Source organism: Ceratotherium simum, chromosome 12 (genome assembly GCF_057802395.1).
Source record: "Ceratotherium simum simum isolate JZ-2026a chromosome 12, ASM5780239v1, whole genome shotgun sequence".
NCBI classification, from domain to species: Eukaryota; Metazoa; Chordata; class Mammalia; order Perissodactyla; family Rhinocerotidae; genus Ceratotherium; species Ceratotherium simum.
Genome location: NC_141911.1, coordinates 66,288,925 through 66,308,075, shown reverse-complemented (window position 1 = coordinate 66,308,075; position 19,151 = coordinate 66,288,925). Strand labels below are relative to the sequence as shown.

The window sequence follows — 19,151 nt, the reverse complement described above, 5'->3', positions numbered from 1 at the left end:
TGTTTTTATTTTATCAATAATTCACTAAAGGTCTTTTCTTTTCCTCCCAGTCTGACAGCAATGCAAGCTTCCTCCGTGCTGCCAGAGCAGGCAACCTGGACAAAGTCGTGGAGTATCTGAAGGGGGGCATAGACATCAACACCTGCAATCAGGTGAGAGCATGGCAGCTGGCTTGGTATTAGATGAGGAAGAAACGCTTGTTACCCACAGATATATTGTAAGAGCCCAAGGTTATTTTTTTGTCCTCATTGAATTTACTGAAGTGTCAGTGATTCAGACTTATGAAAGTCCATTTTCTCCCCCTTACTAACTTTTGAAGCCTTAGACATTTGTATCTAGAGCTAATACTGCTGGCAAAGTAGATAGATTAAAAATAACAATTGAATGTCAATTTGTCTGTGAAATGACCTGGGCCACCCTTAGCTGAAATGTTGACCAAGACTGATGTTTTAATTCTCCTTTATCATCAACTAGCTCTCCAGACTCTAGCTGCTTTTCTTCTCTGCTATATGCCTTTTACTCGTGGGTAACTGACTGTTCTAATTTGGAATAGAGAAATAAGAGAATAAAATCAAAATTCTTCTTTTTTTCTCCTAATTAGTTTTAAAATATGGATTAGAATGAGAAGAGGTTGAAACTATTGGCTTAAATTAAGTGTTTGGATTATTCATTCATCATATCCATTCAATAAGGACTTCAGACAATATTACACATTTTGGATATTATTTAGACCCAGAGATGTTGAGATTTTTTTGATATTTTTGACTAAGATTTTTATGCCATGTTGAGTTCACGAGTTCTGCTTCGGTGGGCTGGGGTTCGCCAGTTTGGATCCTGGGCGTGGACCTACTCACCGCTCATCAAGCCATGCTGAGGTGGCGTCCCACATAGAAGAGCTATAACTCTACAACTGTGATACACAACTATGTACTGGCGCTTTGGGGAGAAAAAAGAAAAAGAGGCAGATTGGCAACAGATGTTAGCTCAGGGCCAATCTTCCTCTAAAAAAAAAGCCATTTAAAAAAAAAAAGAAAAAAATTTTTACACCATGAATTAAAGTGTCTAGTGGACTCCACTATTTAGTATAGTGTGCTAAATGTTGACGGCGAGTGTGTGTGTGTGTGTGTGTGTGTGTGTGTGTGTGTGTGTGTGTGTGTGTGTGTTTGACTGAGTGGACTGGAAAGTGAATAATCCTGGCTAATTTTAAGTTAACAAGAGGTAAATTTCGTTGTTGGATTCTAAATCATCTACAGAATGCCTGTTTCTATCCCAGTATACATTGAGGCCAGTGATGTTCAATCTATAGTCCCCTATATCTTCTTGTACTTAAACGTACTCTCGTCTCAAACTCCTACCTGCTGATTTCCAGCATAGAAAGCATCGTCACTGATGGCGATATTTCTTATCCTTCAGAGGAGTGTATCTCATGGCATCAAAAAATGTTGAGAGCTACTTGCTGTTGGGAAAGGCAATCTGCTGTCACCCTGAATGTCCCTACATATTCTTTTGGGCATGACAAGAATGAAGACCCTGATCACTCTTTATCTGGGCCATTTCTCAGGGTGGTGCTTGCAGTGAGCAACCTTGAAGGATTAGGTAACATTTCCCCTCAGACAAAAAATAGGCTTGTTTCTGCTTATTACAAAAGCTGTGAATCCCCCAAGTTCAGTGTTCTTCTTTAATATAACCCCACTGCATGTGCAGGTGTCAATCATTGGTCCTTTGCATCACTCCCATGGGATTGGGAGGCGGGTAGAGGGAACTGGTACCCTCAGCCACTGCTTTTGCTGTAAATTATCAAGTCCTTTGTCTCTGACCTAGGAGACTCGTGTCTTCTACCAGCATCATGAAACAGTAGCAGTTTAGCTTTTTAGCTTGTAGGTGACATAAAATCTCAGACCTTACATATTTCTTGACCCTGACCTATGGAATAAGGCCAAATTCCTTTATCCCAATGTATAAGATCTTCATACTCTGCATCTACATTCCTTATCCAACTTATTTTCCATTATAAATCTTTTTATTGGACATGTTTTTAGTGCTCTTTTGGACAAACAAGTTGAACTTTAGGTACATTAGTTACTTTAAAAGAGAAAGAACATCCAAATTCCCATATGGATACATGAACTTCTTCCAAAAATGCCTATGAGATTGAATATAAAATATTTTATAATTTTAACATGTTACCTTAGGTTTTTTAAAGTATATTAAATACATTACCCAAATTTTAATATTAATTCATTAACTTTCTAAATTTGCAGTATGCTAGAGAATGGACAATGAAACTATTAGTGCATTTAGGTAAAATTATGATAAATAATGCCAAAAAAGGAACCCAGGGAAAATGAACTTAACCTCAGTGGAACTAAGTCCACTTCACCCTAAAGTATAACAAATGTATTAATTGTATTTGAAAGATCTTAGGTTTTTTTTTTTTTAGAAAAATAATCTCTCAGCAGTTAAGTACTCAATTCTTATCAGCTTTATAGACCAACCTAACTTCTTGAATTACCTCAAAAAGTTGTTATGAGGTTAACATATTTTCCTTATAGTGGCCAGCTGTCCACTAACATGTCAGTATAAAAAGGAAGAATATTTATTTCTGTGAGAAGACAACATGATGTCACACAAAACTTAGAGCCCGGAGGCTCAAATTTAAGTTCTAGCTCCACTTTCTTCGTGTCATTCCATTTCAGAAAGTGACATTTTTCTAATCTCTAAAACAGGATAATAACAATACATTCAGTTCTTACATCATTGAGTTGCAATGTAAGTTAAATTATGAAATCTTAAAGGAATTTCTAAGGTGCACATGTTCTAATAGCAATTATTGTATATAATTCACCAAAAGTCAGAAAAATTAAAATTGACTTCCATACAAGATCCAAGATTGATTCTCTTCAGTCACCTGAATTTACGAGGTATTAAGTACATGTTGTTGTCTGGTGTTGGTTCTTCATTATTACTATTCAAGAGTGTACACTAATTAGAGACTAGGGAAATAAAGTGACTAACGTGAACTAATTAGCTTCTATGCAGCAGACTTCCTGCTGGGGCTTTATATGTGACATTGCATCCTTCAACACGAATGTCATGACGTAGGCATTCGCCCGAGTTTACAAACGCAGAAACTGAGCCCACAAGTGGTTCACTGATGTTCCCAGGGTCACTCAGATCTGTCTGTCGCCCACGTCCACATTTCCTCTACTGCAGAACATCTCCCTGAGGCATTTGGAGCTGCCCTTCAAAGTGTACGGTGGTGGTGTCCTTTATCTTGAAGCTCAAATTTTATTTTTTAATCTACCATTGTTAATATAAAAAGAGCTTTATTCATTCTTAGAGTAACACAATAGGTAGTTAGAGGAACTTTTAAGTCAAAGAGCACCACCACCAGGATTACTACTAAAAGTCAAATAAAATATAGAACAGAAAATATTTTCCGAACACCCAGGAGGGAAAAAGAGGCAACTGTCCAGCCAAAGTATTGCTATTTCTAAATATGCAAAAGCTCAAAGCCACTATGGCATAAGGAAGAAGAGAAGAAAAAGTATCCTCTGTTTTGCTGGTAAGCCCTAGTTTCCGGGGAGCATTATGACATGTAACATAGAAACCAGGACTTTCTGTACCCTGTTATATTTCTCAATGAAAGGCAATCTGGGCTGCTCCAGCTTTCCAAAAATATCACTTGTGTTGGCGTGCTAAGATTCCTTCAACTGAAATTTGGATGAAATTTTTTTTCTTCATTAAATTGGTCTCATAACTACCATGAGAATTTTGAAATTTAATCCAAAAATACTGTTTGGCTTCTAATCATTTAAAGGATATGGGAAAAATTCATAAATTTGGCACAAGACAATATTCTTAAAAAAATAACTTCAAGTTTTCATTTTTCTTTTCCAAATGGTTACAAATCTGTTAACTTTTATTTTCTTTGAAAGATCAGACTGGTAATTTATTTATCATCTCTTATACATTCAGAAAAGAGAATAAATCTTAACATTTGCTCCCTGTTTCTGAAACTCATATACACTCATGCTTCTCTTATTTAGGTAGTATTTCTTCATAATCTAATAATGTTATAAACAAGGTTAACTTCCAGACATTAAAAATAGACTCTATAAATTGTTCATAAAAAATTCATAGCCAGTTACATGTCAAAAAAGCCTCAGAGAGTTTAGATACTTTCACCATATATAAAATTTATTTGTTCCAGTGCAGTGACTTCAAAATAAAGGGTATCATATCGTTTATTGGACATAATTCTAGATATGACACTAAAGGTTAATGGTTCTTAAAGTGTTCTGATTTTTGGTCTTGACATTTTGCCACTAAGGTATAAAAGTGCAAAATTATCAGTTAGATCTTGTTTCCTTTCTCAAAAGGAAGGCAAGGTCAAAAGCACCATTTACAAAATAATATTAATGTTCCCCAAATACCAGGCCTTTAGCAACAAGAAAGTACACCCAACAATGACTTTAGCATATGCTCACATAGTTATGACTCAGACCAGAAAGCATTTTTGGAAGTCACATTAAAAATATGGGTGCTGGAATCAAAATTCTCATTTTATCTACTTACCAGCCAAGCGACCCTGGGCAATCAGCTTCCCTAGGGCTCAGTTTTCTCAACTATAAAATAGCAGTCTTAACAACACTGAGGTCATAGCATTGTTGTAATGATTAAGTGCGACGTTTGCAAAATGCTTAGCAGAGCAAGCATTCAATAAATATTAGCAAATGAATAATCCTTATCATAATATTGTAATCTTTTGATATTGATTCTTGACTTCAGCTTTAGCAAGAGTGGTGCTGGTTCTCATAGGCAGGACAGAACATAAAAGGTATTATCAGAGCCTGCATCACCAAATAGGAAAGATCATGTTTAGTAGCAATTTGGTAGCAGTTACTGTTTATCTGAGTTACATTAAACTAAAATCTTTTTTACAAATGCCATTTGGATCCATCTGGTCTGGACCTCCCTTTAACAATGCCAAAACACTTCCATTAGCCTGGGACTTTATAATGGCAACAAAAATGAAAAGCAGAGAATTGAATTCATGGAATAAATGGAATATGGAATAAACTATATACAGTTTTCTAACCAGTTAAATGAGGCAGTCTATGTGTTTATTATTGACCCCTCATTTAGAAGACACAAAAGGCAGTGCAGCTGTCTGGTTCTGGTTTGTTTTTAGATTCTGTAGCATTCTCCAATTTTCTTCAGGGCATTAACACCAGCCCTTGCTCTACAGGGAGGAGTCCTCATTCAGGTTGGATTGGAATAATGTCTGCGTAATATTTTGAATACTTAGAATTTTGTTCCAGTGTTGATAGTTGTTCAGTGTAAAGTAATTCCAGGAGACTTTTCATCAACTACTTGTCAATAGCGCTACAAAGTTTTGTCTCTATTCGCAACTACAGATTTATGAAGATGTTTGAAATGTAACTCTTACTTCATTTTAAAAAGGCCAGGGGTAGCTTCACGCAAATTATTTCTGCCGCTGTCTTCTTAAGTGCTCTGCTGCAGCGGTTTAGATTGGAACAGAGAACAATTTACATTCTGAGAATTCTCTGGAATGCTTTCTGCCTATGACTGAAAGATGTGGATTTTAATACATAACTCCCAGGCAGCCACTCAACTCTTCCTAACTCATCTCAGACATTATAATCACAGCATTCTTCTACCCATCTGAACTCAGGCTCACCATTTGTTCATCTATTTACTCAAACGTGTTGTTATTTTACTATGTGGCAGGCACTGTCCTAGGTGCTGGGAAGGAGCAGTGAAGAGAGAAGCAAAGACTCTGCTCTCATATAGCTTACAATCTAGAACCTGGGAGGAGAGAGACAGTCACCAAGGAAATAAGTAGAACATGTCGAAGGAGAGATGGCAGTAAGTGATAGAGAGAAAAGTGCAGCAGGGGAGAAGGAGAGGTGGCTGGAGGGGAGCAGAGAGTCATTTTAGATAGGATGCTCAGAAGACCTGAAGGAGCTGAGCAAGGAAGCCGTGCACTCTTTGGAGGAGGTACATTTTAGAGGAAGGCTTGACATGTGAGAAAGTCCCAAGGAGGGAGCATGCCTGGCTTGCTCAAGGCCCAGCAACAAGGCCAGTATAGCTGGAGGAGGAGGAGGGAGGAGAAGAGAAGTGGGAGGTCAAGGCAGAGCAGAAGGGGCCACCAGGTCAGGAAAGCGCTTGTAGGCTATTTTAAGATCTTTGGCTTTAATTCTGAGTAAGAAGAGAAGTGATTAGAGAGTTTTTAGCAGAAAAGTGACACAAGCTGACTTAAGTTTTAACAGTCATCCTCCGACTGGAAGAGAGCACGGGCAGAAGGAAGGAAGCCTCCATAATGCTTCAGGTGAGAGATGCGGTGTCTGGTGTGTACTAGGGCAGTGGGCAGCAGAGATGCTGAAAAGTGGTTGGATTCTGGATGTATTCTGAAGATAGAGCTGATAGATTTCGTTGAGGGATTTGATGTAGGATGAGAGCAAAAAAGAGGAGTCAGGGATACAGTTTGGGGTCACAAGGAGAATAATGAGGGTTAAGGTTCCATTAGCTGAGATGGGGAAGACTGTGTGATAAACAGGTTTGAGAGAATACTCAGGTCAGTTTTGAACATGTTCAGTTTGTCTATTTGATATCCATGATATTGAGTACGCAGTTGGATATATGAGTCTGGGGCTCAGAGGAGAGGTTTTGGCCAGAGATACGTATTTTGGAGCACTCAGTGTTAGATGTGTTAAAAGCATGCAACTGGATGAGATCACCAAAAGAGTGAGTGTTTATGAAAAACTGAAGAGGTCCAAGGACTGAACCTTGGGGCCCTCCAACTTGTAGAGGTCAGGAAGATGAGGAGGACTCAGTAAGAAGGATGGGGAAGAGTGTCCAGAGGAGTAGGAGGAAAATCTGGAGAGTGTGCTATCTTGGAAGCCAAGTAAAAAATTATTTTCAGGTGGAGGAAATGATTAACTCTGTAGAATGATGTTGATGAAACAAGCTGAGGAAGTGACAGTAGCTTAGTAATGTCATGGTAACTGGTGACTTGATGAAAGCATTTCCAGTTGAAGGGTGGGTGAAAGCCTGCCTGGGGTTGATTCAATAGATGACGGGCAGACCACATGCTACTTCAAGGACTCTTTCTATAAAGGGAAGCAGAGAATGGGGTAGGTGGCTAAAGGGCAATGGAACCAAGAGAGCCTTTTTTAAAAAATATGAAATAAATAATAGCATTTTTATTTCATTGGTAGAAAAAAATCAGCAGAGGAGAGAAAATCAATGATGCAGGAGAGAGAAGGGAGAATTGCTGGATGTTGTCCTTGAGTAGATGAGGGGGATGGGGCATGGTGCACAAGTGAGGGGGTTGGCTTTTGCTAGGAACATGTATAGTTCAGGAAAAGGAAGGGTTTATGGATAAAGGAGCAGGAAGTAGTGTGGGTGTGGTGCTGGGAGCTGGATGCAGAGTGGAAGTTCTCTTTTAATTGCTTCTATTTTTTCAGTGAAATATGAGTCAAAGTTATCAGCTGAGAGTGAAGACAGGAGAGGAGGTGATGGAGACTGAGGAGAGAGAAGATGTGAAATAATCATCTAAGAGAGTGGGACAGAAAGTGATTAAGGGTAACAGAGTATGATTGCCAGGGGGCATTAAAGGCCCACTTGAGGATCATGACCAGTTAGCATATATGCGTGTTCTTCTGCAGCCACATTCAGGCATGGGATCAGATGGAGAGTTATATATAACCAGGAATGTGGTTTAGCTAAGCATGTATAAGATAGCTAGAGAAACTGTATGTATTCCTTGCATACAAGAGAAGGAATAAAATGATCATAAAGATTATGCAGGGAATTTAGGCTGAGTGAGGAAGACAGTGGGCACTGTGAAAAGGTGAACAGACTCTAGGTGTCAGGGATTTAAGGATTGTTGGAGTTGGACCAGTAGACTTGCAAGAAAATAAATGGTGGCCAAAGGGTTGGAGGCTTGAAATTGAGATCCTGGAGGGAGACTATATTATTGGTAATGACAAGGTCTAGAGTGTGACCATGGAAGAAGTGGATGAGGTAGAGAAAAGGACAAATGATTGGCAGAGAGGAAGTCAGGAACTTGAAAGTCCAAAGTTTGGGAAAAATCACCTACAGATATCTTGGAGAAAAGTGGCAATGAACTAGAAGCTGAAATCTTTAAGGGATGAGAGATGGGATCTAGAGGATACAGGCTGATGACATCTGGAGGTTTGTGAAAAAGGAGGAGGAAAATAGTTTGGAAGAGCAATGAGGGGCAAGGAGCATAAGTACAGCTCTATTGAGTCCAGTGGTTAAGTGAGGGGTAAATGTCTGCCACTGGAGTAGGCTTCAGGGAAGCAGTGGCTTTGGGTTTCAGTTAGAGCGAGAAGGTTAAGAGGCATGTTTAGAGAAGAGATTTAGGATACAGAGATGTTGCTGATGACTATATTCATGTGTTCCAGAGGACTTAATGTAAGAGTCTCAGGAAATGGGGAGTGATAAGAGATAGAGTCAGAAAAGGGGATACACAGAGGCATACAGGGGTCACATTTGGAGGGATGAGGATTGACCTGGTGACTTGCATAAACAGGGATAAAGAATATGACAAATTTAATCCATATGGTCCCAACCAGACAGTGATGGTGAGATCGTGGGGCTCATCTGGAGGAAGACATGGGGAGGAGGCTAGCCGGGAGCCTGCAGAGTCCTGGAGTCCCACCTTGGTTTCTGCTGTTGAAGGGCAGCAGAGGGAAGATCTTGATCCAAATGCATATTCCACACAACTCTTCAGGTACACACTACAAGCAAACACAGGTAGTGTGTGAGGTGAGATGTAGCTGCCATTCCTGCTTAGTCATTTTGCTGCTTGGTTATTTTCTTGTGCCATTAAAAATCATCCAGCCCCTTTGCAGAAGCTGAGATTTTGCCCACTGGTAGTCTAACATTCTCTTTCTTTTACTGATCACTTATTCTAAACAGTCTTTTTCTCCCTTTTATAGAAGTTTCCCAGTCCTTTCCCATCCCTCCCTGCCCTCATGGATTTCTTCTTTGGTGTGTGTGTGTGTGTATGCCTGTATGATTGTACATACATGATTGTATGATTGATGATTGTAACAGAGTAACCTGAATCCTATGATCTCCAGTCTTTTCAAGCCCTTCTCTCTCCTGGAATAAGGAGAAAAAAACGAAAAGGAAAGAGAGAAAAAAAAAAGAAAACCTTGTTTTCAGATGGTAACTTCTTCAAATTCTTAGAAATGAAGGAAATAGATGTGTGGAAGAGAATTCAGCAGTCCAGTACTAAGAAGTGGTTGTCCGTTGAGATGAGCATGATCAGGGACCACCTGTCTGTTAATGAACCTGCATGTGTACATGTGTATAACTTGATATAGGCAGTTGTTTTCAGTCCCCTACTCACTTTCTTTTCAGCCTCTTCCCTCAGAAATGAAAGGTCTTCAGGGTGGGATGAAAGAGTCCAAAATGCAGATGAATAAAAGCTCATGAGGGCACACTTTGGAGCAGGTAATCCCTGGCTCCTCCCACCCCCCAAAAAGCTATCATCAGTAAAAAGAAGAAGGTTCTCTGTGCAGGTTGGAGTGGGCAGTGGGAACAGTCTGAAATGAAACCCTGCACCATAGTGGGTACCCAGAGTCATTTCTGGGGTGAATGAAGGATGCTACTGTCCTTGGGAAAGAAGTTTATTAGAAAACTTATGGCACAATATTTCCTTTGAGGAATGAAGGAAGACAGCAATAGCACCCATGAGAGGCAGAGGAGGGAAGTAGGGGAGAGAAAGAAACAATTTATCAGAGTTGAGAATGTATTTTCTCATCCAAAGCAATCACCAGAAGTTTATCAAGAGACCTGTTATTCAAGTTCCCTTGAAATTATAAGTTTGGACATCAAACTAGCAATAGTCTCTACAATCCTTTTTAACAACTCCTTTTAGTGAGATTTTTGTGTCTCTAAAGAAGTACTAGATTCTTAACCAGTTGCATCCACAGCTCACAATTTAGCGATATGCAGAAAGGAACGCAGGTTCCACAAACTGGGAACTTGGAACCTTGGCAACACTGGAAAATTAAGGTTTAAAAAGAAAGGTTCGTGAAGTGTATTGATATAAATATGGTCAAATTAAACTTCGGGGGGAGGGAGGCTAGCATGGACTTATATGAACCAGCTCACAAAGGATGATTTATCAACTAGAATTTAGGCTTCAGTGTTGTTTAGTGAAAACAGCAAGTACTCTGTTGGAAGGAATAAGACCCAGGATTGGCACATAATAGGTATCTAACTAATATTTAATAAATGGATGATTGAATGAACATGGACATTGGGCCATTCACTTAAATCATTCTGAGTCTCAAATTATCCATTGTGAAGTGGGAAATAATAATACCTACAATATCAAGTAATAGTAACCTTTATTGCATGCCTACTACGTGCCCGTCACTGTGCTACGTACTTTATATATGTTATCTTCACAACATACTTCTCTGCCTCAAAGGAGACTACTGGGAGCCCAAATGATCATGTGAAAACCCATTGTGTTGTGCACACTCACTCAAGAGACTAAATTAGGGCTCTGATAATTGCAGTTAGATGGAATTTAATTAACAAAAACTTGGTCTGGACACAATTAATGATTTCACTCAAACTAGGATGGCTGGATGGACAAATTCTGGACAAATACTAATAAATTTATTCCTTCCAACTTAATCAAAATTGTCATTATTTCTTTCACACAATTTGTAATCCTGTGGGTCTCAGTAAAGCTTCTAATACTCAGGAAAGTTCTAGTCGTGCCTCCTCAAGCATCTGTTCTGCCTTCTAAATGGAAAGACCTAAGTTTTTTCAGGTTATGTTTACAATCCATCTCTTAAGACAGTATTTCTTCCACTTACAGAGGGCGACTTTTTTTTGGACCCCTGAGAATACATCTGTATGCTTCAGTTTGAGAAATACTCATTACAATTTGAGTGTGCCCCTAAGTGATCCCTTGGAATCAGTCAACACAGTCTAAACATGACCAAAACCAAGACATTATTAGATGATATTTAATTAAATGTGATTATCCAGATGATCCAGAATATACTTCCATTATTATTTTTAGATTGGCATTAAAATGAAAATGTGAAATTAAAAAATTCTCAGAGAATTCTGAGATCCTTAAGAACACATCCAGGGATTCCAGGCTGAGAAAAGTCACTTTATATTAAGTGCTTCTCGCGGGGTCTAATTTCCTGTTATAAATGTTAATGTTAACCAGCTTCAGCCTCAGAGAGTGAACCTTTCCTCATTGTGTTTCCAAAGGCTAGAGATGGACATATTTATACTTGACTTATCCACACACTAACTGCATTTACTGACAAAATGCAGAGTGACTGGATGAATTCAGCAAAGTCCTGTTTACCTCCATATGGTACATGCTATTTATTAGCTCATCCATTGTACGAACGTTACTGAAGTATCCTTTTTCTTGTGCTGCATACTATATTAGGTGTAGAGATGACACAGGTGAATAGGATTTGATTCTTGCCCATGAGATGCTTTGTTGGAAAGATAAACAGGAAACACAAAATACAATAAATTGTGAAAAGAACCAAATTTTGTGATTGCTCAGAGGATAAAAGCCAGCTAGTACATCTCAGATAGACCTGAAATTGATACCAAATGCCATTTGTAGGAATCATTTTATAATGATGGAAAGCAGGGTAACGATGTGCTACTTGGAGGACTCTCTTGTTTGGTGGCTCCCCCCTCACTCTTCCCATATCCTTTCAGAGTCCAGCATGCCAAATTTGGCTTATATTTAATTAAAATTGTGAAACATGGAGGGAAGATTAGAAGTCACTGTAATTCTGTAATATTACTAGACTTCTGTGTGGGTACCTTGAAATGTGGACTTGGTTCATAGAACAATGTTTGGCATACAATAAATATTTTAATATGTGAATAATTGATATTCAATTATTATTATTGAATTTAAGCTTTCTCCAGTCTATATTAATTTTTAAACTCTGTGCCATGTTTTTATCTGTTTCCTATCTTGCGCCTCATTAGAAGTAGGGGGAATTAGCTGTGGAACTTTTTTAGGTTCTAGTGTCTCTTCTTCCTTCCGTCCCTTTGAGCTCCTGCCCCTCTTTCCCTCCCTCACTCCAGTCTCACCCTTAGCTCCTGGAGGCACATCTGCTTCAGGCTACCCACTAGGGAGTTCTCTTGTTTCGTTAAAAAAAAAAAAAAAGTTTACTGGTTGATTCTGACACACACTCCTTTCCCTGCTTGCCAATCTTGAAAAATTCTATGTTAGAAGGAGAAAGTTCAGATTTTTAATGCTCTCCTTCAGGATGAGTTGATTGAAATAGCAAATGAGTCAGTAATAAATATACAAAGACATGACTTAGTCTCTTGGATATTTTCTTTAAAATCTTCTGGAAATCATACTCTTATTACTTGTCATCTGATCTAAGAATCACAGAATTTTCTTACTGTGAGAAACTTAAGGGATCAATCAATCTAACCTCCTTCCTCCATTTTTACTTTAACTTAAAACCAGCTAAGCTTGGTATGGATATGATACCATAACATTCTAGAATTCATTATAGAATTCCTCTCTAATTTGAACATATTTGGACATTATGTGTCTAGAGGCTTAAAGGAAATATTTTTTCTCCTTAACAACTGTCTTATTAGCAAAGCCTGAGATATTTCCTATTCCACAGAATACCAAATAGAGTTAATGAGAAATTGAGGTCTAAAGAAAGCAAAATAGGATTATAATGCAGGATCCTTAGATTTTTTTTTTTTTAATTGTAGGGCTTAAGAGTGTATTTTCTGAGCTAGAATCACTGGGTAGTTCATAACTCATAATATTCAATTTGGGATTAAATGAGTTAATGCAATTAAAAGCTTAGAACTGAGCCTGATAACATAAGAATAAACTCTAATAAGTTTTAGCTATCATTTAAATAATTTGCTGCTGACTTTTAAATTTAATGTTTAAATCTCTTTAAACCATGACTATTATAATAATAAGTAGCTCAAATAATTTTCTTTCTTTGAGCTTCATATAATGTTTTGCTTTAGCACATATTAAGTCAAATACTAAAGAAATAATTTATCTATCATTTCTCATAAAAATTAACCAAAGAAATGAGACCATGTGAAAATGACATTTACATTAGGAGAGTTAAAACTTTCAGTAGTAAAATAGCAGCTCTTTGAATTATTGACAAGGATGACTACTAATGGACCAGGTTCCCATCTGCTTCCTAGGTTTCATTAGAATTCAAAAAACTTTTTAGAATAAATCATTTCTGCATAAATTAATAATTTCCAAAGCCCAGGTAGACATTAGACTCAAAAATACTCAATTCAACTCATCATATTTAACCAAATCTTAGTGACAGAAAATAGAAGGAGAGACTTAGGAATATATGGATTTATTACTTCTTGCGTCTAACCAGGAAATCATAGGATCTTATATTTGTATATTACTTTATAGATTCCAAATAAATAAACATACATTATTTTATATTCTCTTGTAAATAACTATCTGAAGTAAGCAGAGTGGGAAATTTCCCCTTTTTACTAATGAAGAAGCTTTAAATCACATCATTAGTATGAGAGACAGGATGGGAGCCCAGGTTTCTGCTGTCTGATGTGTGTTCTCCCCTAGTCCACACTCCCTCTCGGAACCCCAGCTGTGGATGTGGTTTAACAGCCAACAGTTTCAAAACGAAGAATTCTCGTTTGTCCCATTGTCACTCCTCTCATTTGCATCATGACACTCGTGTAAAATGGGAATTACTGGGGCCAGCCTGGTGGCATGGTGGTCACGTTCGTGTGCTCTGCTTTGGAGACCCGGGGTTCGCAGGTTCAGTTCCCAGGCACGGACCTACACACCGCTCATCAAGCCATGCTGTGGTGGCATCCCACATACAAAATAGAGGAAGATGGGCACAGATGTTGGCACAGGGCCAATCTTCCTCAGCCAAAAAAAAAAGGAAATTATTAAGTTCAGACAATTCAATTAAGCATACTATAAAAATCATTCCTCTTTTAGAATGATCTTTGTGAGCATCAGCTTTTTACTTATTTGGTCTGAAAAGACATCTAGTTTCCTCAAGGTGCCCTCACGTCTCGGCTCTTGGCTAAACTTCCTTAATTTTTTTGCAATTCAGAGCATGTCTGCACACACACTCTCTCTCACACACACAGACACACGGGCATGTGTGCATCTGTGTTTGAAAAGTTTCAACCAAAAACAAAATCAACACTCACTGTCCACGGTGTACTCTGTTTTTCTTTGTTTTACTTCATGTTTTGAAATACGTTGATTGGCAATCCATTAAATAGATTTTATGACCTACTTATGCTATCATGACCTACAGTTTGAAATATGGGTTTAGAGCTTAGTTATTTTATATTAAAAAGCATGAGTTTGGAAATCAGATAGATCTAAGATTGAATTTTTGCTTTTCTTCTTTTTAATGGTAAGGATCTTTGAGGCACATCACTTGATTTCTGAGAATTTTAGTGTTCTCTTCTGTAAAATATAATAATGTGATAAACATAAAATATAAAATATAATAATGCTATGTCATTAAGTTTCTCATTCTTTCATTCATCAAGTATTTATTTCTCAGCACACATAACCTCTTTATTCCTCTTGATCTTGGTAAGATTTTGAAGAGTTTTCACAACTCTTTCTTCTCTTAAGCTAACTTACCATCATATTTAACGTCATTCTCTATATTTTGTGGATTATATGATAGGAACATTTGGTGGGGCTAGACAGGGGAGAAGGACCAGTGCCAAAAAGGAGCTACCAGCCAGGGGCACTAGATGGGTTGAAGTGGAGATCCAGAAGTGGACTACATAAAGAGATATCTTCAAAAAAATTCTTATTCTAAGCCTTTTCCCTATGAAATGATCAATGAGCCACCAAATTCCAAGCCTCACTGTAAATATTTTTAAATTGCTGAAGGCTTAGCAAATACCTCATTAAAAAGTCATCATTTGGGAATTAAAAAGAAAGCCTTGAAGATTTGAGAATAACTCACTAATAAAACAAATTTCCTCTTAGGTCATCCATGGTTTGATTTACTTTATTAAATCAGAAACCTTTGGAGACCAGCCAAAGACACCATAAAATCAGTTAAATTGTGTCTGACAAAGATGATGCATTGCTTGCTTAGATTTTCCTATTCTTCATAAAAACTAAATAAATCCTAAGTCCATCACAGTGAGTACTCTTAGTTTAGAGCAGCCCATGGAAGAGGTGGAAAAAGTGGAGATAGATTATGGATGGTTATAAAGAGTGGGACTTTGATGGGGAATATGTAAACAGGTCATTTTTGTTTTGAGTTTGACTTTTTTTTTCTCCATCGTATAGATGAATCCTTTTGCCAATGTCATTTATGCTAATGGAAGAGTAAAACTGTAAATAGTATTTCATTGTTATTTGTATCTCTCTATGTGGGCATGTAGTTCATCTTGAAAATAGCTCCTGGTTCAGGGCGTCTCTGACACTGGAGCCCCACGCAGAGCGAGAGTGGGGTGGAGGTGGGGCTCCGTGTCACTCTCTGTTCTTACTTCTTGCCCTTTGATGTGCCCATTTGCTCTCTATCTCTTTCTTCTAATATTTTTCAATAACTCATATATTTCAATTGCCTCCTTCTAAATATTCACATTTTAGTATAATTAAGGAAGTTATATAAGTTAGTTGTACTTTTCTGATATGCATCAGACAGACTGGAGGACCCTTAACTCAACATGTAAGATTTGCAAAGTAGAATAGCCAGAGATTTGAGAAAAATCACAGACAAATATAAGCTAGGGCTGAGGTGATTTTCAGTTGTTTAATAATAAATATTTTGGGGGCTCTTTAGGGACACAAACTATGTCACATGTGCTTGGCTTCTCCCTTAGAACCTAACACCTAGAGCTGAGCACCTGGTGGGTACCTAACATGTACTTATTGATTAACTGATAAGTTTGTATTGATTATGGATTTGTACTAAGATGCAAAACAGTTTAATGGGTTTTGATGCCAGCATTTAACCTTCATGTGTGTTTAGCTGTGTCTTCTTGATTCTATCCCTCAGCTTTTCCAGATGGACTACTCTCTCTCTTTTCTGTATGTGCCAAAAATGTAACTAATACTTGAATGACTCTTTAAAACTTTTTATGGACTATCTGTTTTACCTTGGGTTTCATCTACTAGATTTACATAATCATAGAAAAGCAGTCAGTGGGCAAAATATCTCATAAAATCAGCAATAGAAATGGCGAAGAGCACTTATTGTAAAATCTGATTGTAGACAAGATGTTATAATATTGCTTTATAAAAATGTAATAGAAGTGCTAAACAAAAAAGATCTCTGCCCTTTAAGATTAATTAGTGTGCACATAGTTGTTTCAAAGTAGCATTAAGATCTTATTTTTTGGGCCGGCCCCGTGGCTTAGCGGTTAAGTGCGTGCACTCCGCTACTGGCGGCCCGGGGTTCCAATCCCGGGCGCGCACGGACGCACTGCTTCTCCGGCCACGCTGAGGCCGCGTCCCACATACAGCAACTAGAAGGATGTGCAACTATGACAAATAACTATCTACTGGGGCTGTGGGGATAAAAAGGAGGAGGATTGGCAATAGATGTTAGCTCAGAGCCGGTCTTCTTCAGCAAAAAGAGGAGGATTAGCATGGATGTTAGCTCAGGGCTGATCTTCCTCACAAAAAATAAAAGATCTTATTTTTTAATCACTTGGTATATTTAGTTAGTTTAATGATATTATATAGAAATAGCATTATTTAAAAAGTTGCAGAATCAAAAGTGATGACTTGCCTGGGACTCACAGATCTATGAGCCCAATCAATACCTTGCTCACAATAAGAGCTCAATGAACATTTGTTGACTGCTTCAAAAGACTCAAGTTCATATTGTTTCATCTGCATTAACTTACACAAAGCCAGTATCAAGGACTGTCAGTATGCCGTGACAGCGACCACAACAGCTGCAGACCAGCCCCGGGACTCCTGGGTGCAAAGGACCTGTGCTCCCCCGGCACCGGCACCCCGGGCAAGAGCGGCGAGGAACGCTTGACGGAGATGGAGGCGCAGATGGCCCCGTTTAAGCAGGAAGTTCTGGGGGCTCCGGTAACCGGAATCTGAAGTGCTGTGCCTGTGGTCCCCACGGTCTGCTGGTCCCCATGGTAGAGGCGATGCATGTCGCAGCCACTCCTGTGATCTGCCCAATTATTGCGACCAACACATATCAGCAGGTGCAACAGGCTCTGGAGGCGTCGGCAAACGCTGCAGCCACAGTGGTTCTTCTCATGGTGGGTGGCCCTCCTTTTGTGGGCCCAGTTGGCTTTGGCCCTGGTGATCGGAGTCGCCTGGACGGTGCAGAGGCTCCCTAAGCCATGTTCCTGTGGCGAACAGCTGTGGCCCCCCAGAGAACCCCAATCCTGTGTTTAGCCTTCCTCCCTCACGGGCTACAGAGAGCAGATTCGGCCCTTTCCTCTGCAGCAGGCAGCCCCCTCACCAGGCCCTCCTGGGTCCCCCTCTGCCTGGGCCCCCTGGATCGTCTATATTGCTGACACCGATGGCTTGGGCCTGGGGTCCCCCCTGGGCTCCATGGCTGCTCTGAGGCCTCCCCAGGAAAAGCCAGCCACACCCCGAGAGCTGGGCCTAGGCCTGGGGTTGGGCCTGGAAGAGAAGAAGGAAGAGGCGGTGGTGGCGGCAGCAGCCGGGCTGGAGGAGGCTAGCGCGCCGGCGGCTGTGGGGGCAGGAGACGCGCCCACTGGCCCAGCTGTCATTGGGCGCAGCCCACCGCTGCCCAGGCCGTGCCTTGGCCTGAGCGCAGCCCCCGCCCCTCCCGCCGGAAGCAGCGCTCGAGGCCTGCGGCCCTGCGTCCGCGGTCCTGGCCCCCTCGCCGTGGCTCCCGGCTCTCGAGGTCCCAGAGCCGGTGAGGACAAGAAGAAAGGAAGGCCAGAGAAATGGAAACGCTGCATTCGCACGGCGGCTGGGGGCGGCTGGGAGGACCCCAGCCTGCTGGAGTGGGATGCAGGTGACTTCCGGATCTTCTGTGGGCATCTGGGCAACGAGGTGAACTATGGCATCTTGGCACGCGCCTTCAGCCACTTCCCGTCCTGACTTAAGGCTAAAGGGATCCGGGACAAGCGCAGGCAAGACCACGGGCTATGGCTTCATCAGCTTTAAGGACCCCAGAGACTACGTGCGCTCCACGGGTGAGACGAACCGGAAGGAAGTGGGCTCGCGCTGCGTCAAGCTGCGCACGAGCTCGTGGAAGGACCGGAACCGGACGTGCTGCGCGAGAGGCCGCGGGAGAGGACATTGGGCCTGAGGTGGGGTCTGCGGCCTGGCACCCGCTCCTTCCTGCCTGGGCGCTGGCTCCTCCCCACAGTTCTCTTTGAAAAACCCCCAACTATCCACCCACTCATCCTCCCCAAAACCAGTTTTAATAAATTTCCGTTGATTAAAAAAAAAAAAAAAGGCTAAAGCAATGATTAGCACATAACTGGTGCTCATGAATGTTTGTTTATCATGGTCATCATCACTTTCCATTGTCATCATTATTATTTACATGTAAGACCGTTAGAAGACAGAGAGGTTAATTGATTTGGCCGACTCCACATGTCTGGTTAGTGGCGGAGCAAAGACCAGACTGCCTTGCTTATTCCCAACACCACGTTATTATTCCTGCAGTTGACCACACTGTATTAAAAAGAAGGAGCAAGCTAAAAAGAAGGGAAGAAAGAAAAAGAAAAGAAGGAAAAAGAGAAAAAAAGCTACATTCAGTCAATCGCATACAAATGAGAAACATTTAACCTTTAACGACCCTAAAATTTTAGGAAAGATTTCCAATCTTCTCTAACTCAGTGACAATAACGCCAATGGCTTTTATTTCCAAGCATACTGAGGATATGAATTCACTGCTTAGCCTACTATTTTTCAGGTTTAATTAATTCTTAGATTTTCCTCTTAAAATTTTGTTTTTAGTTTTTAAATCATTTTAAATGTTCTTCTAAGTTTTTTCCAGTGTTGGTTAGTTGGTTGAGTCACTGAATAGCTCATTAGAATGAGCAGCCATATTAATCACAGTATAATTGTCGTCTGTAAATCCTTTGAGGTAGGGAAT

At 39.9% G+C, this 19,151-nt stretch overlaps 1 protein-coding gene and 1 pseudogene across 11 annotated transcripts in view; both read left to right on the top strand.

Moving 5' to 3' along the window:
• ANK2 (ankyrin 2) overlaps positions 1-19,151 on the top strand; it is a 629,932-nt gene that overhangs the window by 430,600 nt on the left and 180,181 nt on the right. For all 11 annotated transcript variants that reach the window (XM_087437715.1, XM_087437712.1, XM_087437714.1 and 8 more), the window contains one exon: positions 51-152. In XM_087437715.1, coding sequence (XP_087293841.1) covers positions 51-152 — 102 coding nt within the window. The remainder of the gene's footprint in view (positions 1-50; positions 153-19,151) is intronic.
• Positions 8,553-18,941, top strand: LOC147915873 (RNA-binding protein 42 pseudogene; annotated as a pseudogene).